The 27,881-nt window shown below is 37.2% G+C and overlaps 2 protein-coding genes across 3 annotated transcripts in view; both read left to right on the plus strand.

Moving 5' to 3' along the window:
• The window catches only part of LOC108498469 (macrophage mannose receptor 1-like), a 55,784-nt gene extending 50,791 nt beyond the window's left edge, over window positions 1–4,993 (plus strand). For both annotated transcript variants that reach the window (XM_017817247.1, XM_017817248.1), the window contains exons 28-30: window positions 594–761; window positions 3,978–4,037; window positions 4,415–4,993. In XM_017817247.1, the coding sequence (XP_017672736.1) occupies window positions 594–761; window positions 3,978–4,037; window positions 4,415–4,665 (479 nt within the window). In that variant the 3' untranslated portion in view covers window positions 4,666–4,993. The remainder of the gene's footprint in view (window positions 1–593; window positions 762–3,977; window positions 4,038–4,414) is intronic.
• A 4,882-nt stretch (window positions 4,994–9,875) lies between these two features.
• Window positions 9,876–27,881, plus strand: part of LOC108498443 (macrophage mannose receptor 1-like) — a 29,773-nt gene continuing 11,767 nt past the window's right edge. Inside the window, exons 1-20 of the mRNA XM_017817161.1 lie at window positions 9,876–10,066; window positions 11,751–12,149; window positions 13,401–13,574; window positions 14,378–14,542; window positions 14,850–14,966; window positions 15,959–16,102; window positions 17,251–17,433; window positions 17,617–17,771; window positions 18,597–18,710; window positions 19,429–19,544; window positions 20,285–20,433; window positions 20,859–21,061; window positions 21,451–21,572; window positions 22,292–22,379; window positions 23,081–23,225; window positions 23,682–23,717; window positions 23,805–23,974; window positions 24,825–24,892; window positions 25,556–25,656; window positions 26,378–26,520. Coding sequence (XP_017672650.1) covers window positions 10,006–10,066; window positions 11,751–12,149; window positions 13,401–13,574; window positions 14,378–14,542; window positions 14,850–14,966; window positions 15,959–16,102; window positions 17,251–17,433; window positions 17,617–17,771; window positions 18,597–18,710; window positions 19,429–19,544; window positions 20,285–20,433; window positions 20,859–21,061; window positions 21,451–21,572; window positions 22,292–22,379; window positions 23,081–23,225; window positions 23,682–23,717; window positions 23,805–23,974; window positions 24,825–24,892; window positions 25,556–25,656; window positions 26,378–26,520 — 2,853 coding nt within the window. The 5' untranslated portion in view covers window positions 9,876–10,005. The remainder of the gene's footprint in view (window positions 10,067–11,750; window positions 12,150–13,400; window positions 13,575–14,377; window positions 14,543–14,849; window positions 14,967–15,958; window positions 16,103–17,250; window positions 17,434–17,616; window positions 17,772–18,596; window positions 18,711–19,428; window positions 19,545–20,284; window positions 20,434–20,858; window positions 21,062–21,450; window positions 21,573–22,291; window positions 22,380–23,080; window positions 23,226–23,681; window positions 23,718–23,804; window positions 23,975–24,824; window positions 24,893–25,555; window positions 25,657–26,377; window positions 26,521–27,881) is intronic.

A 27,881-nucleotide genomic window follows, 5' to 3' on the forward strand; every position in this document is an offset into this window, starting at 1 on the left:
CACAAGGGGCACATTTATTCTAAATAAATATCCCTATTAAAAGAAAGAAAGAAAAAAGGAACAGGAAGGAAGAGACAGAAAGTCCCAGCATAGCTGATCACAAGATTTTTGAAGCAGATCTATAAAAAGGAAAATTGTATGTGTAAAGCTTGTAGAAAGGAGCAGAAACTGAAAAGAAAATGGAATAAAATTGGGCCTAGAAAGATTTCAGTGTAGGCTTTGAAAAGAGTAACACAAAACCTCCCTACAAATTACTGAAATAAAGAGAATTCTGGTGAAGTTATATTTTGATATCAGTTGTTTCTGTAAACTGAGTAAATAATTTACTTCACACCATTGCAATAAATTGTGGGAGATACTTCTTTAAACTGCTTTGCCTTTGTAACATCATAAGCCAGATTAGTCTGCTATTTTCAAAAAATTTGCATAAAAACTTAGCGGCAACATGTGTCAGAACAAGAATGTAAATGGTCTAGTGGCTTGTCTCCAATAGTAGCAACAGGTAAATTTCTTAGGAAGGCATTAATGTGGAGAATGTGAAGATGTCAATATGGATATTAATATTATCTTTTTTCCCCATATTTTTTAATTAGGAGAGTGGTTGTGGCTAGACAACACTGCAGTGAATTTTGTCAACTGGAATGTGGGAGAACCTTCGCCTCAAGAAAACGAGCACTGTGTTGAAATGTACGCAGACTCTGGGTACTGGAATAATATCTATTGCTCTTCCTACAAAGGCTATGTTTGTAAAAAACCAAAAAGTAAGTGTTGCATTTATGAATTTGTTTTATGTATGGAGTATGCTCCTTGTGCATTAGTATTAATACATGGCCATTACACACAATGCATTTTAGATGCCTGGTTTGAGTTTTTTTAAGTGCCAAATGATGCACATTTGTATGCCAACAAAAAGAGTAACTTTTGTCAGTAAGTTGAAGTTCTGACCAGTGCTCAAGTCCCTTTAGAATTACTTTTAAAGAAACGCATTTGTATTTTAACTGTACCTAGTGTATGCACTTAATGAGTTTGCATGTTCTTTATGGCTAATGGTTGAATAATCACAGTGTAAGTACTGTGCCTTGCGTACACAAATTTGTTTCATCTATATGAAAATACATTCCTCAGGATATCCCCTCTGCTCCACTCAGGAAGTACATTTTGCTTATTTCCCTCTGGCATGCACTCTCATATGCATGCATTTTCTGAGTATGAAGTACTATTTCTGTGAATTGAATAATTATGAACTGTGAATTAATTAACAGTCTGGGGTCTTTTGTCTCTGCTTTTCATCATGCATCTTTTCACAACAGGAGAACACAAAGCAAGCAACATAGTTTGAGTGCTAAACTGAAAATGTCCTGAAATAACTGAATGTGCAAATTTGACAGCTAGTGCATCTGTGTTCCTAAAAGGCATCATAATAATTTCTTTCAGCATATATTGCAATATCAAAATCTCTTATCAATGTTTACTGGAAAGACTGAAGTGCATGTAGTAACTGAAATACACCCACTTCCTCTACAGTACTGAAATTGAGAGAAATTCTGCTATCCTTTCTAGAAATGTGCTAAAATTATTCTTACTTACTCAAATGCTTGTAATGATGACTGTATCTTCTACAGGAAATACTGCAAACTATTCGATATAACCACCCATTCAGAGTCTACTTATCTGTCTTTTTGCACTGTGATTGACAAAAACCAGGCACTTTATTTTCATTCTCTATCCAGAATATTCATAGATGTAGGTAACCAGTGTTAAAATCAATGACCACCATTCCTTTTTGACCATTTAATTCAGCTGTTTGTGCTGATACTGGCATTTACCAGTTTTGATACTGAGCCATTTCATGCTGAAGCAGATGAAAGCTAGTTATTTTTTTCTAGAATTAGCTTCAACCAGTCTAGCTTACTATCTGGAATGCCATGGATTCAGCCAAATGCCAGTGTCACTGCAAGGACTATATAGTCATTCACTCAAGAACAGGCCACAACCTAGACCTACATTGTCACATATATGCAGCTTTTCTTGGCACAGTTTTGCAGAACTGTGACAATGTTACCTTTGCAGAATTTAAACAAATTATTTAATAGCTATAGACTATGGGATGTTAGAAGCATGGTTTTACTGAGCTGCCCTTGCTGTCGCTGGTTGTGTTTGCTGTTTTCTGAAGAGACTGAAGCACAAAATAAGGACTGAAGTATTCCCATTGAATAGATGCTATTTTTTGTTCCATGTCTCGAGATAATTTTTACCAGAGTAATTCGAAATTCTGTAGCAGGTTTATTCCATAAACTAGCTATTTTTATTTGTAAGTCAGGAGTTATTCAGCCTGGAGAAGAGAAGGTTCTGAGGAGACCTTATAGCACTTTCCAGTACCCAAAGGGGGTCCACAAGACAGCTGGAGAGGGACTTTTACAAGGGTCTGTATCGACAGGACGAGGGATAGTGACTTTACATCAGATATTAGGAAGAAATTCTTCGCTTTGAGGGTGGTGAGACACTGGAACAGGCTGTCTAGGTAAGTTGTGGATGCCCCATCCCTGGAAGCGTTCAAGGCTGGTTTGGATGGGGCTTTGAGTAACTTTGCCTAATGGAAGGTGTCCCTGTCCATGGCAGGGGGTTTAGAACTAGGAGATCTCCAAGGTCCTTTCCAACCGAAACCATTCTATGATTCTTTGTTGTGTTCATGGTATCTCACTCTCATTTTTTGGGAATGGCAGATTCATATCCCTTAATATGCTGCTTGTTTAACACGTAGGTAAGTTTAGCAAGCAATCACCTCATATCAAACTCAAGAGCAATGTGCATACCATACATTAGCAGTGCTGTACCAAACTTGGTCAATCAACAGTTCTTGGTGAAGAACAAGGAAGAAGTGTCTATGTTATTATATTCCAGAAATTGTCCAATCAAATGAAGTAATGCAGCCAAAGTTTACCTAACGTCAGTTTTCCCCTCCTATTCCTTCTTGCATTTCTGAGACTGTTTTTACACTGTACTTTTGGACATAAGGTATCTTCACAAAATCCCAGAACCACAAAACAGCTAAGGCTGGAAGGGACTTCTGGAGGTCATCTGGTCCAACCCCCTTCTCAAAGAGGGACACCTATAGCCAGTGGCTCAGGACTATGTTCAGATGGGTTTTGGATATATCCAAGGATAGAAATTCACAACCTCCCTGGGCAGTCTGTGCCAGTGTTCAGTCACCCTTGTTATGAAAAGGCATTTCCTGATGTTCAGAGGGAACATCCTGTGTTTCAGTTGATGCCCACTGCCTCTGTTCAGTCACTGGGCAGCACTGCAGAGAAGATTTCAGAATGAAACATGATGCATTGATTGAACATTTAGCTATAGACTAATTTTATGCCCACATGGGAAAATACATATCTTAATTTTAAACAGTGGTTCAGTTTTCCCAGCAAGCTAGATTTTTTTGGTCCAGAAAATGAAATTTTAAATGAGCTGCAAACATTTTAGTTTGGATGTTTAGCTATCTGCTAGGACACTGAAGTTCATGAGTGATTTCAAATGTCTGTGTAGGTAAGCCATTAGGGTCTCTTGGCAAACCAAATTTATTACACTTGCTATGTTTAGGTCACAAGTCTGCAAGAATTTGTAATTATGTTGAGGATTACATTTGACCATGTTTATCCTGAAGATGCTGTATAGATTTTCTTGTGGTTTTATCCTGACGTCTGGATCAGTCTCCATGGAGTTTTTGATGTTTCTTCTTCTCTGCTAGTTCACGTAAATAACTACATATGAGACCAGAATACACTAGACCATTGTGCTAGGCCTTAGGTTTATATAACTTTGTGTGAACTAAACCAAAGTGTTTTAAGTATTTAGTGCCTTGTATTACCATATATTTATCTGAACATGATTTTTAGTATGTTCCAAATATAGAAAAAAAATAATGTAGAAATAAATAACCTGATAATATAAAAAGATAATGCTTTTTCAATATTTTCAAGTACCAGCAACTGAAATGCTGCCAGCAACTGAAATGTCACCAGCAGAAATACCTACAATGGGTAAGAATATTATCATTCAAGTAGGCAAAAACTAGTCCCATGTAAAATCATAAACAGAACAAATCCTATCCTGTATTATGTCTTTTACATTTTCTGATATACTTGATTCCTAGGAGTATATTGTTTCCTAGTGGTATATACTACTATACAATATATTCCATTTGGTGGGAAATGCAGATTTAAAAAATAGTAATTTGTGATAAAACATGAGATGTTGGCAACTTAAAATCAATTTATTTTATGCTGCTGTCTTTGTCTCTTTTTATTTTGAAACAAAATGCTTTTGCTTAAAATGTCATGCATTCTAAAGAAATTGTTTCCAGTAATCAGATAAAGAGTATGTAGCATCCTCTTGATTTCTTTGTGTTTGTTTTCAGCAATGACAATGGATAAGAAGGCTCTTACCCTGAACCATGGTAAAACAGGAGCTGTAGTTATTGCCGTTCTCCTCCTCCTAGCTGGAAGTGGCCTTGCAGGCTATCTCTTCTACAAAAGAAGAAAGAATTGCTTGCCAACAAATGACAGCTTTGAGAACAATTTGTATTTTAATAGTGATGGATTTCCTGGAACTGGTGACACAAAAGATCTTGTGACCAACATAGAACGAAATGAACATGCAACACTGTAATGTAATGTAATGTGTAATATAAAATGTAATGTAATAAAATGAAATGTGCCTTGTTTTACTTAAATTATGCAATTAGAATTAAGCCAAAGGTATTTCTCATGTGCAATTGCTGTAGTAGCCTGTTTCAGTGTGTGTATGATGCCATATAAGGAATTACTTTCTTTTAGATATTGTATAAGGCGTAAGATTTCATATCTCAGGATTTGATGATCACACTGGTGAGTGTGTGTCTTAAGAAAAGAGATAATGTTGACTAATTATTAAATGGAACAATACAAATGGATGCAATAAAGGAAGTAAAACTTCCAGTTGAGGAATGCTTACAAGATTTGAAATTTTTGCATCAGATTTATTTCAAACCATGCTAATGAACAGATGCTCAATGCTGTTCAGCAAACATCTCTCTATTTCTCTAATTCTACCATCTTTCAGGTATTCCTAAGGATTTAACTACAGGCATAGTTACTGGATGGCAAGTCTGTATTTGGGCACATCCTCTTTGAACTGTGCGGGGAAAAAACCCTTTGTGATATTTCAGTTCCCACAATTTCACACAACACAGAGAACTATGTATGTAGTTCTTGTAGTTTATGTATTCTAGGATTTAATCTGGTAAAATCTGGGGACAGGCCTCTGGAATGGAAAAGTGTGGTTGATGTTAACTGCCTGAGTTTTAGCTGGCCATAAGTGGGTTTTGCTGGTGACAGGTGATGAAGGTCATGGCAAAATTTCCTTCTAATGAGCACAACAGTTACTGAGGAGGGGGAAGAATGTTGCCTATATGTGTTCTGAGGGTTTCTTGGAGCACTGAGTAGCTGTTGTGGTGATGGCATTTGGTACTGCTCTCCTATGTCTTCTCAAGCAGTGTAGGTTTGTGGGGTGTGTGCTGCAAGAACAAGCAAGTCAAGAACAATTTAGCTTTACTTATGTAATAGTTACTACTGATTTTATTTACTCAAAAAATGGCTAGATCAACTACTATTTACGGAAGTCTTGAGATTCCCCAGAGTGGAGTTTATATTCTTAATTTTTGTAAATCCTGTAAAATGTTAATCATGCATGATTCCTCACTTGCATACAAAGGTTTGCAAGGTTTGATTTTGTGGCTTCAGGTTTTGTTCTGTGAAATAAAATGTAACTAGCTTTCATTTTTAAATAGTTTTTCATTTTATAGTTTTGTCTGTATAAGACACTGTAAGAGGATAAAGTGAAAAAGAAGATACCACTGTCGAGACATTCCACCAAAACTTGTGACCAAGTATTATATTAACCATATTTTCCTGAATCTTTCCCAGGATTATCTGCTTAAAGCTAAAACAAAAATGTGAGTTGAGTGCTTAAGTAAAAAATCTCAAGTTACATACATGTGCAGGTAAGATGGGAAAATTTGTCTTGGAACTCCTTTTCTCTGGCTCCACTCCCTTTCTCCTGGTTATTTCCTTGCTCTGTTCCTATTGCTGCTTCCATTTTCAATGCACAGTTTTTTAAGCATGTCTTCTCAAGAAGCAGTACCTCTCATGGTTCTTTACACTATCTGATGTGGCTTGTGTGCCAGAAAGCTCCTGACTGACTGATTAATAATGTTAAGGGTAATGTTGTTTCAGTTATATGGGGAGGTATAGATAGAACCAGGTAGAATAATATGTGAAAGGGAGAATGAAAGGCTGAGAGACCCTGACTAGAATGCCAACCTCCCTGTGCTGGCTGTTGAGCAAAGAAATGCAGTCTCTACCCAAAAGAAGTTTAGTCCTGTTCTGGGACTGCACACCAAGTGAATTCTTCCAGGTAACATTTCATCCCATGTATATATGCAAAGGTTTGGTTGGAAAGAAGATAAAAAAAGTTGAGGGGATGTCTCATTTCTGGTTCTTTGCCATACTTACCAGACACATTGCTAAAAAGTATCAGGGAGAGAATCCAGCTACTGGAGCCTGGATAATCCTGAGCTCATTCACCCCTTTATACTGCCTGAAATCCACCATCATCTTTAAGTTGAAGAGAATTAAAAATGCCATGCTAGCTAGTTAACAGCTGGCAGTAGGTATAGCTGCTTCTGTGAAATGCTGTGTCAGTCCTGTTCTGCTGTCCAAATAGGTACAGAAAAAATAGAGGAGATTGCATATAAAAAGCTCTACTGTGAAGATGGAGCTACTTAGCTTGCTCACTTTAGAAAGAGTGTGAGTGAAAAAGACCACAAAGATTTTCAGAAGAGGAGAAAATTTAAGCTGCATTTCAATACAATGGAATTGAAGCAAATTTCCCACTAAAAAGATAAAGCATGGAAGCAGTGGCATTTACAGCACAGGAAATCATTACAGTTCCATGTAGTAAGCAGAAGATGAGCACTTTACACACAAACCATAATAGAAATTTTTGAATGGAAGGTAGAGAAACAAAAAAGCTTGAACACTTTAACGAACATCTAATTAATATAAGATTAAATGGAAGGCTTTTACCTGGTAGCTGAGATGGGGAAATTATGTCTCTCTATTTGACTGAAAAAAAGAAATGTGTCTCATTGGATATGATTCATGGATGCAATATAATTTGATACTTTATATATTCTGATCCTTCACCAACTCTTTCAACCATTTTCTGCTACTGACTGCTATTCCTAGTGGGATCAATCCATTGCCTTAGAACCGAGGTGTTTTTATTGTGATCTCTTATTTTGTCTCCTGAGTAGACACCACTACTTAGGGGAGTTTTCAGGCTCTATGTTGCATCCATATACATTGACAGAGGAATTGGGTTCTCACTTTTCTGAAATATTCTTGCTATAAAAACAAGGAAAATAATTCCTTGATAAACAAGATAAAGCATAAGTGATTGATAGAAAAATAAATGAAATTTTTAACTGATCATTAATAATTTATATGCATAATCAGACGCTGCCAATATTTCTTATGTTTGATCAGGCAGTTTAGGTAAAGGAAAGCAAAAAAATGTTGATTATGTAGCATGAAAATATAATGTGAAAGTGCAAGGTGCTTTATGTTTCTCTTTCAGTGTGTTTTGAGTCTGTCTAGAAAAATGGAAAGGTTGCTCACTCTCTGAGGTTTATTTTTAGGCTAGAATGTTTCTAATGAAGTTTAGAGTATGTTTGTTTGGTTTTTCTTTTTAAGTCTTTACATCATGTTGGAAACTGATTTTGCTACATGTGGGGATTTCAGATTGAAATCGTATATCAGGTTATAGCAGGCTAATTGATCACAAAATTACTTTCGGATTTTAATATAAGTGTTTTTGAAAATGAGTTATGAACCTGGATGGACTCAGCCATGCATTTCTGTGGCAGCTGAGGAATGACTTGATGGCAATATTCAGTAGTGTGTAAAATTTTGTCTCTTTGCACGTTGCTGTGTTTCTTGATATCCTTATGTTTAATTCTCGTTTCCCCTTTTCTCCAAAAAAGTTAGAACTTCAGAAGAAAGGTGGTGAATTTGCACACTGTGAATGTAACTTCCTGCCCGGGAGCAGAGATTGTCAAAGGAACAATGCTGACTCAACACAAAACCCAGCAGTCTTTGTTCCTTGCCACTTCTAAAATGTCAGGCTGTGTCTTGCCAAGGGGTAGATCCTGGAGTGCATCTTTGCAGTCCTCTGGTTTTCTTTTCCACTTTGTGTGCTGTGATGCAATCTGCAAACACTGAGATAAAGCTGCCTGTAGTACGTTTCAGTCTTTCTCAGCTTCTCTCAACAGATTGTCAATACTAGTACTTCACCAAACACTGATCTTTCTTCAGAACACAAATAGTTTATTTTTCCCTGTTGTAATTGTACTTGTTGATGCCCAGTAGCTTTGGAGATCCTGAGATGTTGTATACAGCAGAACCACAAGACACAGTTCTCCTGTCTAAATAATAAATCTGAGTATTTTTTTCCATCTGCACATCTGGACCTCCTGAACAATGAAGCAAGGAAAGTTGGAAAATTGAGGTTATAGAGCACTCCTACATTGGGGAGTACCAGAATGCTTGACTTCAGACTCAGTGCAGCCATCCTTGCATATGCATTATAACTTACTGAGTAACTGACCATCTGCTGCTTTCAAAGCAGCCCTCTCTTTTCTCCCCCTTTCCTCAGGTCTCGGTATCCTTCTCAGATTCCCATTCTTTGAATGCCTTTTGCCTAGCTGTGCCTGCTGGCCTTCAGGTCCCACTATTCTCTCTCCCTGTTATAGTTTTCTTCTGCTGTAACTCCCTGTGTATCTTTTTAAACCCAGTGGGTCATTCATCTGCATCTGAATTAAAGTAATAGAAGCAAGATCCCACAACTTCATGTGGGTATCCAGGGTTTTCCTTGCCTGCAACAGCAGCACTTTTGCTGCAAATACAATTTTGGGGAAGGTATCACACACCAACCTCTCCTAAAGATAGGAGAAATGAAATTCTTTGAAGTCCATAAGCAAAAAAGCTTCCACAGAACTGCCTTTTCTCTTCCCTATACCCTGTTTTTCTAGCTCTTTTACCTATCATGGAGAGACCTTTTTCAAAGCAAACCTCAGAATTTTGTCAGAATGCCTGAAGGGTATGCAGTTTAGGAGGTGCAAACTTTCAGAAACCAGTAGGACAAAAATCTGACAGTATTCCTTATCAGTTTAGTTTTCCTCAATAACAGTAATTGAAAATCCAGTCTTTTCCAGTTTCAGGTTCTCTCCTTCCTAGGATTGTATGGTTTCTTTTCCAAATTTCTTCAATCATTGCTGTCAGTTGGGTACATTGCTCCTGCATAGAGTCAGAAATGGAGCCAAAGAAGGAATAGGTGCCTCCTGAAGAGCACAGATCCTATTTCTACAGTTTTTCTCTTTTCTGTGAAATTATAGACACAGGAAATTCTGATTCTCTTTGATTCCAATGTCATAGTTACTTGATTTGCATGGTGTCCCAGCTAATTTTTCACAGTACTGCATTGCACTCCGGCTTTTTCTTTTTTTTTTTTTTAATATAGACAAATCTTTCTTTCCTTTTTTACTTCTTTCATTTATTTCTGGAAAAGAGATGTTAATGTTACCTTTTTATAAAAATAATGATTCTGACTTATAAGGTATGTCTTAAAAAATCCACACTAAAATGTTACCTGTTAGATCTCATATTTCTGTGGCAAACTTTTATACAGCAGAGACACTAGATTAGAAAGAAAAGTTTATTCATTAATATATTATTACTCATGTGACATGACGCAGTTCCTTATTTGAAGCTCAGAACTTCCCTGTATCTGTTGGGTCTTAAAAAGGGGTTGTTAATCCACTTCAGTGCAGAGGGGTTTTCTTGCAAGGCACTGATTTGGTCTTCAGCATCAATTCGAGGTGAAGGGCAGAAAAGATTGAAATATTTGGCCATGTCTGTCTACTTGACCCTGATTTTCCTTCTGTCCATTAGTACATCTCTTCAAACATCTGGTGAGTCTTGGTGTTTTGCTGACAGTGGAGGTTTTCAAGTTCGTCTTTATGGGTTCTTAATATCCCTCTTGGTGGGCAGTGAATTTAAATCTAGTCACAGAATATAATTTGAAATAGTTTCCTTCAGCTCTGCAATTTGGTGTTATCTGCATAGGCATTCTTTTTCCTTAACCCAGTGTTCAAGGTGGTGTATGTGTGACAGGAATATGCCTACAGATGTGGACATAACCTAGGCAGTGATGATTCTTGAAAGTGAGCCAGCTGAATGCAGGCAAAAGCTGATCTTGGTTTACTCTGTTGGGGGCTAGAACAGCTCAGAAGTACAGGGCATGGACTCTCAGCATGCACAGAACTACTGGCTGATGCGTACTTTTAAATTTCTCAGATATCTTGTATAGACCACAGCATACTGATCACTGCATATTGAAATTTTGTTTCCAAGCTGACAGCTTTAGGAAGGACCTTAAAAACTTTTGTCCATCAGATTTCACACACACCTACTGCTGACAGGAAAACAGATGATGCTGTGTCTTTCCCCTTTCCCCTGGGAAGCTCCCAGCTAGAGAACTCAGGGAGTTCAATGCTATTGCTTGGATGGCAGCAGCTTGAATGCCAAACTAATCCACTACAGGACAATTTCTTCTGTGCATGCTTTTGGGTGAGACCAAGCTGGCTCTAACCCATCCTCTGCTAGCCTTCTGAAGAACCACTGCAGCAGGAGAGCTGTGCCAGGGGAAATGCCATCTAGCTTGTTCTGATCTGTAGACCTTCAGAGCAACAACACTCCCTGGCAGCTCCCAGATGGGAAGGATTATGAAGCCCCATTTTAGTATTCCATTAAGAAATCTTGGGTAAAGCTCAATGGCACTGCAGAGTGAGTTGGATGATGTTGCCTGTCACTTAGAAAGGAGTTGAAGGGGTGCAAGGCGAGCTGCAAAAATAGTCAAGATTTGGAGGAGGCTGAAGTTGTGGCCCTTTTTTTGAAGCTGGTCTTAAGAAACAAAACCCTGCTGTGCAGTGTGTCACATTTCTATTTACAAGTGTAGCTATTAATGGCACTTAGGATACTTACTTAGCTTAACTGTGCCCAGAACTGATGATGCTGCAAGTTGTGGGTTCCCTCCCGAGAAACTTACAAATAAAACTCTGTGAAGAAATAACTTTTTGCACAGCTGCCAAAAATTTCCAAGGTAATTAACCAAAAATGAAAAATACCCCACTTTCTTGATAAGCTGAAAACCACTATGTCATTCTGGCCCAAATATAAAAATGGTTTAATTTTGAGTTATGTAAACCATCTTTAATAGCTTTAAAACAAAAAGTCCTCTTACTTAAAGAATTAAAGGCTATTTAATATGCTGTGGTGGAACTTTGAAGAAGTTATGAAATTTAATAAAGGCCATTTTTGATAAGCATTTTAAGACCACTCTGCTTTAAGGAGGAATGTGAAGAAAAGTAATTTTTCTTCAAAGAGCTGTATTTTAAGCTTCGGTGTTGTTTTCATTTTAAGAATATTTTCATGAATATCGTTTCCACTGATGATTAACCTCCCTTGATTTCTTTCTCTGTGAAGTATATATATATATATTTTTTTTTTGGTAGCAGAGTGTCACAAAGATATTAACTAACTTTATCTCCTAAGAAAGCTCTCTTCAGATGTTTGCATTATCATTTTATTTTATAGGTAGCGGAATATTTTCAATCTATAATGAAGATAGCAAGCTCTGTGCCCAAGCCCAGAACTCTAGCTCAGTCATAACTGCCACCTGTGATGAGCATGATGAGTTTCAGAAGTTCAAGTGGGTCTCTGCCAAACAGCTGCTGAGCATGGCACTCAAGCTGTGCCTGGGAGTGTTCACGAAGGACGATGAGGCTGCCATCACCTTGGAATCCTGTAACAGGACAAATGAACTCCAATGGTGGGAATGTAGAAATGAGACAGTTGCAAGCTATGGCAAGGATTTGTTTCTCAACTATGGCAAAGGGAAGGGGAAGAAAGTCAGGCTGTCCAAAGGATCAGGCAAAGGGAGCAGGTGGAAAATCTATGGAACTACAGACAGCTTGTGCTCTCAGCGCTATGAGGGTGAGTACTGAAAATTCTTCTCTATTTCGAGGTAACTTGACTGCCCCTATCTGCAGAGTGTTCTGCTGCCTGCTTGACAGCTCCATTTTCTTACAGTGATATCAGTAGACGTGATAGCTACAAACATGGTGTAGAAATGAAAGGCAAATACAAGTGGATACTTTTTGGCAAACATAACCGCACATTTCTGCATAACTTGTTAAATGCAATTCTTTCAAATGATAGACTAAAATTACAAAGGCCTATGATGTAATCATAAGGAAGAATGGGAATTCTGTTTGTAAAGCAACAGCAAAAGGAAATCTATGACTGTTTCAAAATATGTCTGATCAATTTGTAGAAGAGATGATTGTGTTGTATTACTTTTTATTGTTGCTATTACTCGATTTGATCATGTGCTATCTCTAAGAAGTTAATTTCTAGTTAACATAGATGTAATCCACCATTAACAATATTTACCTAGTGTTTCCTAGGCCCAGTAAAAAGAACAAGTAGGAAAAAGCAAAAGGAGAAACAGTGACTATAGTTTAGGATGCAACAATTCTTAACACTCTGACAAAGAACCACTGGAGAGTCAGATCTCCATTTCCTACATTTTTATGGATCTTGAGCTATATAGAGTGGACATCAAAGTTCAAGTGATCAAACTGCTTTTTTTTGTGACACTGGTAGGTTGGGAAGTTAAATAACAAGGGATTAAATTTTTGTAGTACCCTATGACTGTTCCATCAGGAATGAAGTTTATCATAATTTTGTACAGATAACAGCAAATTAGATTGCATAGTGATGGCAGGGTCACTTCCTAGCAGAGTCACTTGCAAATTTAAGATATAACTCCTTCTCACAAAGACTAATAAAAATATTGTGATATCTTCTTTCAACGTCTTTTCCACCATACAAGGAAAAAGAAAAAAAAGAATGTAGACATCATTCAAGGACAGAAGTGTGTTTGCAACGGGAGCAGATGAGTCACAGGGACCTCTGACACAGCACAGAAAGCAGTGACATGAGAAAGTTAGACAGAAATTAGTTTGAGGCCCAATTAAGGGTTGTTTGAGAGTTTTAATTCTGAATAGTTTTCCATAGTCGTATCTGATTGGCACAACAGCTTTGTAAAGGTTTGGGGTAACAAAGTACCGATATGTTGAGCTCTGCACAACTCAGCTGTGTCTGTGGAGAGCTGTCTATGGGTGTCACTGGGGTGAATATCTGATATCAACTCGAAGTATTGATTTATACTTTTCTCCATAGATATCTATACACTGGGAGGAAATGCCTTTGGTGCACCTTGTGTGTTCCCTTTTAAGCTCAAGGGTAAATGGTATGCTGAGTGCATCCCTCACACTGATGATGCCGAGTCTCTCTGGTGTGCAACTTCTTCAGATTTTGATAAGGACCCCTTGTTTGGAAATTGTCCACTAAAAGGTAATTTATGAAAATTTCGGAAAAGGTGTTAAGCAAAAGTTTCCTCCACTGACATGGTCAAAATCTTCTTGGGATGTGGAAGTAGCACTGTACAGCAAGCTGAATTTGGTCTAGCCTGGTTCACTGGTGAGGTATGCAATGATAAGTGAAGTATCTGCTCTTCAGTCTCACTGCCCTACAGTGCTCCTAAGACTGCTATATATGGGGAATATTCTGAGGGTGGTGACTGGGGCTGATGGGAAAAGGAAATCCCTAGGAGTAGGTGAGAAGAAAGTCAGGACAAATGAAAGGCAGAAAGAAGTGCAATGGATGAGGAAGGTGAGACATAGGGAAGCACGACACAGTAGTGCATCATAGGATGGAGGAGAGAACAGGAGAGCTGTAGTGAATGGAAGGGTGCAGGACACAGGCAGTGACTTTCACCTGCTTTCAGTGCTCCAGTGCTCCATATACTTACAAATCATCCAACACAGCTTTCCAATAACCCTAGCGCAAATTCTCTACCCCTTCATCCTCACTTCATGCCTGATTGTTTGGAAATTATCATTTCTGTCATGTTGGGAATTCTGGGAGAGCATAAGAAGAGTCTGAAGGTAAGACTCTTGTTTGTAAGGTGACATAAGTCCTTATGTGATTAATATATTATTAATATTTAACAGAAAAAGCATATTTAAGTGAGGAAAAATGTATGTTAAAAATTATCAAATCATATGGTTATATAGTTTTATTCTGCAACAAAGATTTTGTTTTCTGAGTTAGCAAATATGATTATCTTGTCAAATTGCTGATATAATTTTTTATAGACACCACCCACAATAATCTTTGGAAAACAAATCCTGTGACAGCAACCCGCTATCAGATAAACTCGGAGTCACTTTTGACATGGCACCAAGCAAGAAAAAGCTGCCAGCAGCAGAATGCAGAATTATTAAGTATCACAGACCTTCGTGAAGAAATGTATTTATTAGGTAAATTTTAAAAAAAATTAAAAATAATGCTTTGTTTAAAATGTAGGTCAGCTCCAACAGCTTTAACGTGAATATTTATATTTGCCTTGTGAAAATAGGTCTCAGTAACATTCTTAAAAGAGCTTGTCAGTGTCTCACAAAAAAGATATTAAAATAATGGAAATAATCTAATCTATTTTACAAAAAATAGATACTTCCTATGACACTTTTGCCCTCATGCTTTAAAATATTATTTTCAGTTTTCTTGAGTAGCTTACAAAATCTGAGGCACTGAGTAACCTGACTGATTTTTTCTTTTGGCCATTAGGGCTCACTAGTGACCTGGGCATCAATGCAAAGCTCTGGACTGGTCTTTACAGTGCCCTTGAGAGTGGCTGGCAGTGGACTGATGGCAGTCCTTTCAGATACCTGAACTGGGCTCCAGGTAATTGCACTGTTATTAAATGATGAACAGCATCCGGACCAAAAATTTCTCTTTCCTTCCCCTCCTCTCTCCTTCCTCTTCCTTTTCCTCCCCTCCCCTCTGCTCGCCTCCCCTCTCCTCTCCTCCCCTTCACCAAATTCTTGTTAGCTAATTTCTTTGGTTTCATAGAATTTTCACAGGTTACAGGGAATTATGGCAAAGGTAGGATATAACAGTAATAGGGGTCATACCAGAGATAGATTGTTATTAATTCTGAATTTCCCAGAAAAAGCATATAGCTTATCCAAGACAACAGTTGAAAATAAATATCTATACCTCATTCTATTTTTTCCATCTACAATTTTCTCTTCAGGCATATTATTCAATTCAAATAAAAACACCTCATGACAAATGACATAAACAGAATGTAAATAAGAGAGAAAATAAATAAAGAGAAACAGCATAAAATATTTTCTATTCTTCTCAGTTGATGTTTATGACATTTATTTGATGTACTTTATCTTAGTAAGTTTCCACTCTTTTCTTAGGACCTAGGTCACCATGCTGCATGTTGTCATGTTACGTGTTTTCATAATAGCACTTCTGACTACAAGGAAATCCAAAGGGCGAGCACTCTTGTGGAATTAAATACACATTTCAAGTCCAGTATTCAACAGTAAAGGATCTTGAGTTGCTTGCAATACTATAATTCCATAAGGAATCCTGTCTCAGATGAACTTTTATAAAACTTTTTTTTCTATATGCTGCTGTTCTTCAAATACACTGAATTCTTCTTCAGCAGTGCATAAGGAAAGAGGGGCAAATCTCACGTTTGAAGTGTCAACCCTCTTGGCCATCCCAGTGATGCTCCCTTGTCATCTCTCTTGGAAATTATTACTCTAAAGATTAATACTCCAGTGGCTTTGCAGCTGCAAAAGTCTTTTACATTCCTTCCTGTTAAGAGGTGAAAATTTTCAGTGTTAACAGAAGGATTCTGTGCCTCTTTTTTAAAGGAAACCCCTCTGTGGAATCTGGAAAAATATGCGGGACCTTCCAAGGTAGGAATGGCAAATGGGAAAACCAGGTGTGTGATCGGAAACTGGGATATGTCTGCCAAAAGAGAAACAACTCCTTGGATCCTTCCACTCTTGCCCCAGGTATGTTGGTCAAAAACCAAGGCTATTTTTGCGGTCAGCAAGAAACATTGGGAGGATGCTGTACGTGAAATGACAACATATTGCTAAAACAAAAGGATCACACTTGATGACCTGGGTCAAATACTGAGGAAACTAACTTTCTGACTCATTTTAAAGATGATGCCCAAATGTTGCTCATCATTTTGAAAAGATTCCAGAGTACTAAAGAAGGCAGGATTAGGTGTTTAGTCATGTTATCCAGACCATGAAATACTGATGAATATCCTGTGCTCTAAAAAATACTTCTAAGATATGTTCTGCTAGAGTTCATGCTCCCCTTCTGTCTCTGATGCTTTTTGTTCTATTCAGGAAAAAATCAGGGGGATACATGGCCCATATATATCCCGCACATTCTGACCACACTTGGAATGATTTCTGATCCATGTTAACCTCCAAACCAAGCCTGAATGTTGTTTAGGGGAATACAAGTTTGCCCAGCTGAAAACCATGTTCAGGGAGCATCGGACCAAGTGGTTGATCACACATCAGTGTTGGGCACATATCCTCCCCTCTTCAGTTTACTGTGTAGGTGCAGATCATGTGAACTTTCCAAGCAGTGGAAGGTGGCTGCCCATACTAAATTCACTCCAAGAAAGAAGTGCTGAACAAAGTGTACAGCATTTCTGTGCAGCTGGGATTTCTGACATGTCTGGTATGGCATAAATGTGTCTGGACTAGCTTATATATGATTTGGGCTGTGCAGGAGCTCCTGACTCTCTGCTGTTTCCAGAGAAAAAAATATACAAAATCTACAAATTCAACAAGATCGAGTTCCTGAGTAGGAAAAGAGGCCATTTTGTGTAAAACATGGCTGTGCCCGGAGCCTCACTGAGGGTGATTTAACATGGATTTGTGCCCTGCAAATTTGCATGCCAAATTACTCAGTACTTATTTAATCCTGTAAAAAAGGTTTTTTTGGTAGCTTCCAGCACAACTGGGAGAGAAAAATTTGTTTTGTAATCTTTGTAACTCTCAGACTTTGGCTTCTCTCCTCTGCCAGTATGTGCTTCAGTATTTCAAATTCATGTCAGTACAGGTCATTTTCTTTTTGATGAAAATAAAGCACTGAACAGGACTGCTCATTAATTGTTTGACGTCAATTTTTTTAGGTGACTTAAAGCCTTTTAAGTGCCCTAGGGAATGGGTGCCCTATGCAGGTCATTGCTACAGAATTTATAGAAGACCAAAAATATGGAAAGAAGCTCAATCTTCCTGTAGAAAAGAAGAAGGAGATCTGGCGAGTATTCATAATATTGAAGAGTACAGTTTTACAGTGTCCCAGCTTGGGTACAGTGAGTATTCCTGCAGGTCACTTTTTTCTTAATCTGAAATTATCTTGTTTGCTATTATTCATTTAATCATTATAACCGGGATCTTAATTTTTTTTTAATAAAAAAGTTCTTCAGTCAAAAAGGGATGTGAGTTGTGATTGTTCTAAGACATCCCCATACCTACAATTAACTTTGTGTTCCCAGAGTCAGATGATGAACTGTGGATTGGTCTAAATGACTTCAGAGTTCAGATGTATTTTGAATGGAGTGATGGCACACCTGTGACTTATACCAAATGGCATCACGGAGAGCCAACTCACACATGGAATAAGGCAGACTGCATCTGTATGAAGGGAGAGGTAAAAATCCGTCCCCCACTCTTATGCTTTCTTCTGTCCTTTGAGCCCCAACAAAGGAAAACATCCATGATTAAAAAGAAAAAAAAAAGGGTTATGCTTTTAAAAGTATTTATGAACTTGGTTTAATTCAAGATACCTTAGTGTGGAGGGAGACTGGAGACCAGATCCAGGAGGGTGTATGATGGAGCACCAGAAGCAGTTCACTGCATGGAGACTTGGTCTTCTCTACAACAGTTTCCATCTGAAATTGGTTGAAATAACTCATCATCCACATTTAACATAACTGATCATAGCAGCATAGAGTCTTGAAGCAGGGAATTTTTCATTTTTCCTCTAAAAGCACTAAAATATATGCTTTTAGAGCTACTTTGTAGGCTCATATTTGTAGAGGCACAAAATCAGTTAAAAAAAATCTCTCTTGTTTTATACTCAGCATAAAAAGACATATAATGCAGTGGAAAAAGACTTTTTTTATATTTTATGTTTAGTTTATCCAGCATTTCCTTGCTATTGTCATCTGATTATATGAACATAATAGGCACTGGGCTGGTGAGAAGAGAGTGGAACAGCATGTTTCCTTCCTGCTCTCATCAGCCATTGAATCTTCAATACATCCAACCCTCATTTTCACACCTCTGAGGAAATGTGACCCTCACTGTCTTTATTTGGGAATTTTGGAGAAAAACTAAGGCAAGGAAGAGACCTGAAACAGTCTCACACACATGAAAAGAGAAGGGTTCTTTCTGAGAATGATGAATATTCTTGTTGGATCTGAATTTTCTTTAGCTTTCACTTCTCTCTGTTGTTTATTTTTACCATACTCAGGATGGATCCTGGGCTGACAGTGCCTGTGAAATGAAATTTGGCTACATCTGTAAAAGGAAACCCTTGGCTGAAGAATCAGGGGAAGTCGAGGTTACTTACCCAGGCTGCCAGAAAGTGAGTGTAAAACAAAAGCAACAGAAGGTGCTGCATATGACTTTCACCGCTATGATGATAATTAACATAGAAGTAAATTATTTTGACTGTTCTTGGTGGAGACTTGAAAACTGTTAATTTCATATATATTGATACTTCTTAGACTAAAAGGGAATGTATTTCTTTATTTAACTGAAATGTAGATAGACCTTTTTATTTCTTTGCAAGCGTAGTTGACTCATCTCTCTCCTACTGCAGAACTGGCAACTGCCCCCATAAAAGCAACTCTCTGCAAAACATGTCAGCACTTTTTCAGGCTGTAACTCACTGGTCATGGGTTGCACACAGCCTTCTCAGTTAAGTCAATCTGCCACAGGAATCAGGAATATATGAGTCCACTGTTTTGCAGATTGCTTGGAACCTCTTGCAACAGCTATCCTTATGCAATGAGAAGCCAGAGCAAGCTTTACACGGGGAGCTGCAAAGTGGCTGTGACTTTGGTTGCCAGCCCAAAGGCACAACCACGGCTCACTGTTTGCAAAGTCCCTTTGTGTGTTCTTTTTCAAGAGTTATGGCTACAAAAACTGTGTTTGATTATCCTCTTGGTTTCTTCACATGGTTCCTGAGAGCAATTTTGACTTTGGATGTGATAACTGGAGTTTGGGTGTGGCTTTTGGAAGTGCACAAAGCTGTGCAATCTGACAGCCCCTCTGTACATCTGTGCTGTTGACAATGACAGGGCTGGATGAAGCACGGCTTTTACTGTTACTCCGTGGGGCAGCTACCAGCAACATTTTCAGATGCAAAAAAAATCTGTGAAGAAAACAAAGGTTACTTGGCTACTGTGAGAGACAGGTATGGAAATATAATTCTTGTCCTTTAATGCGTGTAACCAGGATGGAAGGGAAGAGAAATTTCTTCTTACTCAGCAGTTATTCATACTGTCTGTCTAGTGTGACACCACTCTTATTTGCAGGAAAATTTATGGTAGAACTGATGAAGTATTGCACTATAGATCCGGGGCTTGTAGGGCATCAGAACATTCAGGCCAGTGCTACTACACACACTGTTGTTGCCTTTAGGAATTAAAAAAACTGGATCACCTCCCCAACGACCCCAGACTGACAGATTGTTTTAAAACTTCTTGAACTAAAAATAAACAGATAAGCATGGAACTACTTCTTCTAGATTCTAGTGTTTTAGCCTTTTTATGGTTGTTTGTTTGTTTTTTCAACAGGCAGATTTGGAACCTTACCCTTTTTAGAATAAAAGCATAGTAGCTTTTATAGTTATACAGAATGAGTAACATATATGCATTAACACAATATTGTGGGGTTTGCCTTGTTCATTGTGCAGTACAAAAGGGGAATAGAATCACTCTAAATTCCAGACATGAGTCACAGTAACAAAAAGTAAAATAAAAATTACTTTTTATGATAATTAGAACTATGAAAGTAAGATGATTACCCTTGTTTCATTTCATACATACTGAAAAATCACCTTAACTTTACCAGATTTGCTACAATGAACTGTTTGAAGAAATGTACAAGTTATGATAAAATGTGATACATCATTTTGATGCTTACTCTTCACAGATATGAACAAGCTTTTTTGACCTCCATAACTGGATTCAATCCAGCAAAATACTTCTGGATTGGTCTTTCAGACGTTGAGGAGCAGGGGACATTCAGTTGGGCCAGTGGGGATCCAGTCACCTTCACTCACTGGAACGTGGGAATGCCTGGTATGTGCCATGGGGGCCACTGAGTTTCTGCTCTGAGGAACCAAAAAGTGGGGATTTAAAAGCTAAAAAAATTGTTTAGAAAAACTCTTCTGACATAAAGCAGCAGAAAGGACAATGAAGCTTTCAATTTTTGCTAAGGGGATTAAATCAGGGGTTGTGGTAACCCCTTCCAGAAGGTCCCCTGGGACTGCATATGTCTTTTGGTATCCTTTGCTCTTTGCAGTTTGGTAGTTTTGTTAAGTGATTCCTAGTATAATGTCAAAGGAATTTGCTAGAATTTCTTTTTATGATTGAATAGAAATGCACATGAGCTATTGTGAGCTATTGATATTTTAGAGTGGGAACAGGTTACTCATAAGTAAGCAGCATATACTTTGAAAAGGTGCAGTCATCAATAAAATTTAACAATTTTATGTTTCATGAAGGAGGGGAGTCAGGCTGCGTGGCCATGACAACAGGAACTTCAGCTGGATTGTGGGATATTGTGAACTGTGAAGAAACAAATATGTTTCTCTGCAAGCAGCTGGTGGAGGGAGTGACTCCCCCTCCTCCTCCTCCAACGATATCCCATCTTCTGCTGTGCCCAGAGGGATGGCAATCCATTCCTCAGAGCAGCTTCTGCTTCAAAGTAGGTGTTTAATTTCTGAATGTAAACACTTGTCAATTAAAATAAGAATATATTCTGTGTATCCATGGAAGGTTGATTTTACCCTGCCTACCTGATAGGCAGTCTGTGGTAACATGTCTCCAGTCATCTGCAGGTGGTGTGGCTGGGAAGTGCTGGACAAAGCTGTATGTGTGTTGATCTAAAGTTTGCAGCCACAGGGGCTCTGAGGTGATAAGAAAAGCAAAGTTACAATAATCAAATTTGATAGATGATTCCAGGCTTATGGTTGCACAATTAAATATTAAGGAATAAAACTAGACCAGAAGACTAGAACAAAGACAGAAGCCCTAATTTCTGTTTCTAGATATCTGTAATACTCTGCAAAGTATTTAGTTGACCACTTTTTATAGATTTTTCAGGGAGGAAGGGAGAAAATGAAAACATGGTTTGATGCAAAAGATTTTTGCAGAACCATTGGAGGAGATCTGGCATGTATTCACAGTGAAGAAGAACAAAACCTGATAACAAGATTGTGAGTATCTGCACAGTCCATTATTCAAATATAAGAAAAAAAATTACAAATTACCTTTCTGAAAGACATAAACGATTCCTGGTGATCAATTTCTACTTTACAATGATGGTGTATATCCCTTCAAAGTGACAGAAGGAAATAAGTAAAAAGAAGTGAGAAAAGGTTTTCTTGACAGGTCTCTGGGAAGGTGGTGTCATGCATTGAATCAGCCTGAACATAAACAAACTGAGAGAAGTATCATCAAAGTTGGTTTCAACTGAATTTACTTAATTTGTAGTTGATCAGTAGGTAAAATACTCATGATTAAAGGAATATTTCATGCTGGTTTCCTACCTTAATTAGGGGGAAAAACTGGGAGATTAAGAAAAGCCTGACCTATTGATGTGCTTATATAAATGTTTAAATCAAGCCTATGAGTGCAGAGGTATCTGAATTTGGATGCCTAAGCTACTTGGTGGAACCAGGACCTTAAATATATTTTCATTTAACTCAATATTTGTAAACTCATGACATTTATTATCTTTTCCATGAAGTTCTGTTTCACTGCTTCCTGCCACATGCAGTGCCAGGGTGTTTTTCTCCACATGACAATTGAACAATTACTTTATATGACTGTCTCAAATGATATTTCAAGTATTAAAACACTGAAAATGTAATGCTATACATTCTCCTTCTCTTTTTCATGCTGTGTCTGATTGTCTGTGATTGTAATCATTCAGAGAGAGAGATTATATTCATTATTCTTACTGGATGGGTTTAAGTGCCTTGGACACTGACAGTGGATTTACATGGAGTGATGGCTCACCAGTGAGTAAATAATTTATTATTCCAGAGTTTTTTACTATTTTTTTCATGTATATCTTGGCAGGCAGCTCTCAGAACTCCTCCTATACAAACTGCAAGTGACCTTAAGTCTTTACAACCTGATTCTTGTCTAGAAATTAGTTTTAATCTTTTAGTAGTTCATAGCTATAGATGACAATATGGCATTTCAAGTAATGAATAACACCAAAAGTGACGGAATATTGCATCCAATCTAAGCAAATCTGATTGTGCTAATCTCTATATTCCCATTTATCATTTGCCATAAGAAATAATTTTTTACATCTATACAAACTAGGTTTTGTTGCTTTTGTTGCCTTAAGTAAATCAAGATCTGCAAGGTCCAAGTCCGTATGGCAGCACTGATGGATTGTCTTGGGCTGAAACATCTGAGCAGGATAAACAACCCAGGGATCAGAGAACATCTTTCTAGAGCTCGATAGGGGAACATTGTCTTTCCTGATAAAAAACAGGGCAAGAACTTCTTGGCTTACTAACATGGCTTATAAACACACAGATGAATCATTATGCTATTCAGAGGTCATGAACTTCTTAAAAGGTCTGGTGTTAAAGAATAAGATGGACCATGAAATCAAATGGAAGTACATTCTTCTTTAATAGGATTATAAAAGACAATTGTTTCATTTTAAAAGCAAAATAGTAACAAAGCTATATTTCCACTCCAGGTAAATTTTGAAAAATGGTCACATGGAGAACCAAACAATTATGATGGGAATGAAAAATGTGGCGTGTTTACTGGCTATCTCAATATGAACTGGAATGATTTATTTTGTGAACACATGCTGGACTATATTTGCCAAATTAAAAAAGGTAAGATAACTTTTTTCCTTTAGCAACTTTTAGAGTAGATTATAACATCCTTTACAGGTCAGATCACACGATCTGTATGTATTAGAGGCAACTGAGCCATCAATCACAATGAAATATTTTATACATTTAAGTAAAAGCTGTTGAAAACTACTAATTAATCCGTGAGATACATAGGTAAGCTTTGGACGTACGTACAGCATGTTGGGGAAGTGTAATGCAACAGCCTAAAGTTGGACATAGTTTCTGTAGCTTAATTTGTGATCAGCACTATCATGCTATTTTGCTGAGTGCAGCACTTTTTTTCAGATACTCTGAGGAATTCTGTAACAAAAATAAGCATACTGAATAACCCTTATGACTATTACTAGGAGTTAAAATGATAATTACTGTATGAGTGTATTTAATTGAGAGATGTCCGAGAAACATAATATATACAGATATTGATTTATATTGCAGGAGCGCCACTGAAACCAGAACCTAATTCTACATTCGGTAAGTCTTGTATTTCCAATAAAAAAATAAATTAACATATAATGATGATAATTTCTACTATAGACTGCTTAATGTTTTAATTTGCAGATTATGAATATGTTGCTGGTGAAGATGACTGGGTAAAATATAATCACAAGGAATACTATTTCAGCAAAGAAGCAATGCCTATGCAAAAAGCCAGAGACTTTTGCAAGAAGAATGGTGGTGACCTTGCTGTCATTGAGAGTGAAAGTGAAAAAACTTTTCTTTGGAAATATGTAAGAAACATATTTGCTTCAAATATGCACAATTTTGTCTTGAAGTGATGCACCTTTTTTCAACTGGCTTGTGAAATATTAAAAAATGGTCCCCACCATAAAAGAAATCAGTGCCACCTTTTATCTTTTCATGGGCTTATCTAGTTAGATGCTTTACCGTAATCATTATTTTGATAAATTGCTAAATGTAGAAAAATTTCCAACTTCCTTTGAAGAATACTCTCAGGGTGCAGCTTTCAAAGACCTTGCTCTGTTTAGCTGAAAGTTGCAATTAATGATTATGTTTTACTTTCTAACTCATTCTTTTCACAGAATTCAATAAAAGATTTTTGTCAAAACAGATCTCATATTTTAAGTAAAAGGTTTAAGATACAATATTTTCTAATGGTGAGAGAATGACCTGATGATGATTTACTGTTTTGATAATAGTTTTATAGTGTTAAACCCAAATTTGATTCCATTCATTCCTCCTCCATGACTAAGGACTAAAACTCACCATTTACTTGTAGCCTTTCAGCAAATTCTCACTATGCCTCCCTAAAACTCTTAAAAAAATATTGTTATTAGCCTGCTTAAGAGATTGTTCTTACCTTCTTAACATAGCTTTCTGCTCAATTTCTTTTTCAGCCCATTCTGCTTTTTAGAAAAAAATTATATACTTGAAATTGGAGGAAAATTTAAAATTTTGCATTTTGCAGTTCAGGCACATAATTTCAGTAATTTCCTGCGCGTTGTATACTATGCAATTGTACAAATGAAACTACAGCATTTTTTGAGAGTTTGCTTGTTTTATTTGAAATCTCTTATATTATAGATCATTCAAATTGTGGGTTTTTTTGTTTTGTTTTAGATTTTCTATAAAGACTGGGGAAATAGCTTCTATATTGGCTTAAGTGTGAGCCTTGACAAAACATTCCGGTAAGTAAAAACAAATTAATTTTGTTAGACTCATTATGTGAGTATTTGGCATGGTTGGCTTTAGGAGACTATTGAAATTCAATGACTGACACAACCTGTCTACAGCCATGTCCTTGGCTACTTTTTAAGAATAAATTTGTGAATCACCAAACTAGGAAATTATTGTTGCATAACTGAAAAAAACCACCCCAAGTAACGAATAGGTTTATAATATTAAAGATTTCTTTTGCTTAACAAAATGGTTTTTAGTGGTTCTCAGTACCTGGTTCAAGACTCTTTGTTACCCTACAAGATCTTATATTATTGCTTTTATATCCAGGAAATTGCTAAAATAGGCTCAGATATCTGTTTCTGTGCTCCAGATAAAGCCAAGTCCAGTGCTAGACTGGTGCATTTCCTGCACACTATCAGTGTTCAGAGACAAAGAAAGGCTGGAACCACCAGTTAAGATGATTAGTTAGACTTAGACAGGCAGGCAGTTGATATAAAGATATTTTTTAATAATTCCAGTGAAAGGTCTTGGTTTTATTTTAGCAGAGAACAACATGTGTCTGTAAGCTAGGATACAGGAAACTTAAAATACAAAGCTCAAATACTTCCTTTGCAAAGAAATATTAACTAATTCAACTAAGAATTACTATTTCCTCAAATTACTTCTTTCAGGTGGATGGATGGAACCCCAGTGAACTATGTTGCCTGGTCTCCAAATGAACCCAATTTTGCAAATAATGATGAAAACTGTGTGGTCATGTATACCCACACAGGTGAGTATACTGTAGCAACATTCAATCTGCGGGGTGTGACATAGGCTTGGGAGGGCTGCACAGACAAGGCTGGGTGAGTTATAATACTGAGCATGCTGATTTTGCCTAGAGTATTCAAAAAGCAAAGGAAAATAAATTGTATTCTCTTCTTTCATTTATGCACTTTTTAAAAATTGAATTCTATGTAGCTAACATATTGGATTACATCTGTGATTTGATTCCTAATTTTGTCAGAAAATTTCAATGTTAACAAATCAGTTAAGCATCAGACCATTTGCAGACTCAGTATTGTTTTTCCTCAAAAGATACTCAGACAACTACAGGACTGTGAGAAGCTTGGGTAGTAAGGTAACAAGGACTGAGTGCCTTGTAGCGGCAGGCTGATGATAGAGATCTTACAGATCTTAGAGAATTAAGCATTTAAACTAAAACTCTCCTTTGACAATGCTATGGTTTTGCAATATTGAAATATCTCTGGGTTTAGACAAATGATTCATATTCTAAATTTTGCTGGAAACCTGAGCATTTCTAAGAAAGAGACATAAGAACTATATATTATTATCTCTGGGGGAGAGAAATACAAATACTGTAATCAGTTCTACTTCCCATAATAGATTTTCTCTAGGAAAGGACACTTTTTATCTCAGTCCCAGTTGCACACTTTTTATCTCAGTCTCAGTTGCATTTTGTCTTTTTTTTTTAAATTCTAATTTGCTTTCAGGTACATGGAATGATCTCAACTGTGGCAGTGTTGAATTATTCATCTGTGAAAGGCTTAATGACACTGTTCGTCCAGCTGTTGCTCCCACTTCACCACCACCAAAGGGTGGGTGTCCAGAAGACTGGCTTCTCTTTGATAACAAGGTGCAGTATGAAATGTCAGTATATTGTATTTTAAAAGAAGCAGAATAAAAAACAATCAGTTTTTCAATTGTAGCAGGGTTTTCAGTTGTCACAAAGAATCTTCTGTTCGTGTGTATTTAGAGACTTTAAAATGCAAATCCTAAACCACAGATTACAACCTCTATTGAGATCACAGCAGTTATTAGGGAGGTCATGAGACACACAAGAAGAAAGCTTCATCTTACATTTTTGCTAGTGTTTTGTGTTGCCAAAGATGGCTGAACAACCTTCCCTGTATGGAGCTGTTGTATGTTCTTGTTTGCTTTGCTGAGGCTATCTGGCTCTCATATATTGCCTGGACACCTACTTGTCCCTTGCCTACTATGCACTGGCTCTCCACTACGACATCTTCCCTTGAGCAAATTTATCTTTTTTTTTTTTCTATAACCAAACACCTGTTAAGCTTTTTAAGTAATGCAGTTATAAGATTCACTGCACTTTATTATGTACAATCACTCTTAGCCATCTCAAAAGACAAAACTTCAGGATAAGAGACTGTACATATTAAACATCCATAGATTTTTATCAGTGAAGCTGTAAAAGGTATAAAACAATGGTGTACACTACAATACTAGTACTAGAATACACCTAACAATGAAGATAATTCTGAATTGCATTACTTTGTCTAGTTCTGTCTGTCTTTCCTTTGGCTGAGCTAAAATATTTCAGTTTGATAGAGATCCTTTGTTTGAGATCCGCTGGCTGTTGTCTCCTTTTTCCTTTCCTCCCTCAGTCCTGGGGAAAAGTCACAAACTCTGCATATTCAATTTCAAGGTTCTCTCTCAAGCTAAAATGTCTCTCTCTTCCTCACATCCTGGAAGAGGAGCTTCCAAAGGCTCCCCCCTTGACTCCTCCCAAAGTGTTTATACACTGCTTCTGGCCATCATGACTCTACCTTCCTTTTTTGCTCAGCTTTTCCCCAAATTTGCTGCTTAACTTTTCAGTTACATGCTTTAGTTAGCACATTTACGTTGCTTGACTTTTACAAAGCTGTCTGATTATGTCTGAGTTAAATCTCATAAGATCATATTACAAGAAATGGTAAATTCATAGTTTTCTTAATAATATCAAAATCATTATCTTTCTGTAACTATTGTGGGAGAACCAAACTTAATTGGACAAACAGGGCAACAAGAGCTGAGATATTTTGATTCAATAACATATTTTATCCTTGTCTTCTTCAGCATGTCTCAAAAATTTACACCTCAGAACTATGCTCAGAAGCTTAATGCAATTTTTGCTGAGATCAATAGACTGACATATTCTTTCTTCTAAGAGTATGCTAAAATATTGGGCTTTATGCTAATTTTCTAGTACAGATC

This window comes from Lepidothrix coronata, unplaced genomic scaffold (genome assembly GCF_001604755.1).
Source record: "Lepidothrix coronata isolate B3197 unplaced genomic scaffold, Lepidothrix_coronata-1.0 Scaffold59, whole genome shotgun sequence".
Lineage (NCBI taxonomy): Eukaryota > Metazoa > Chordata > Aves > Passeriformes > Pipridae > Lepidothrix > Lepidothrix coronata.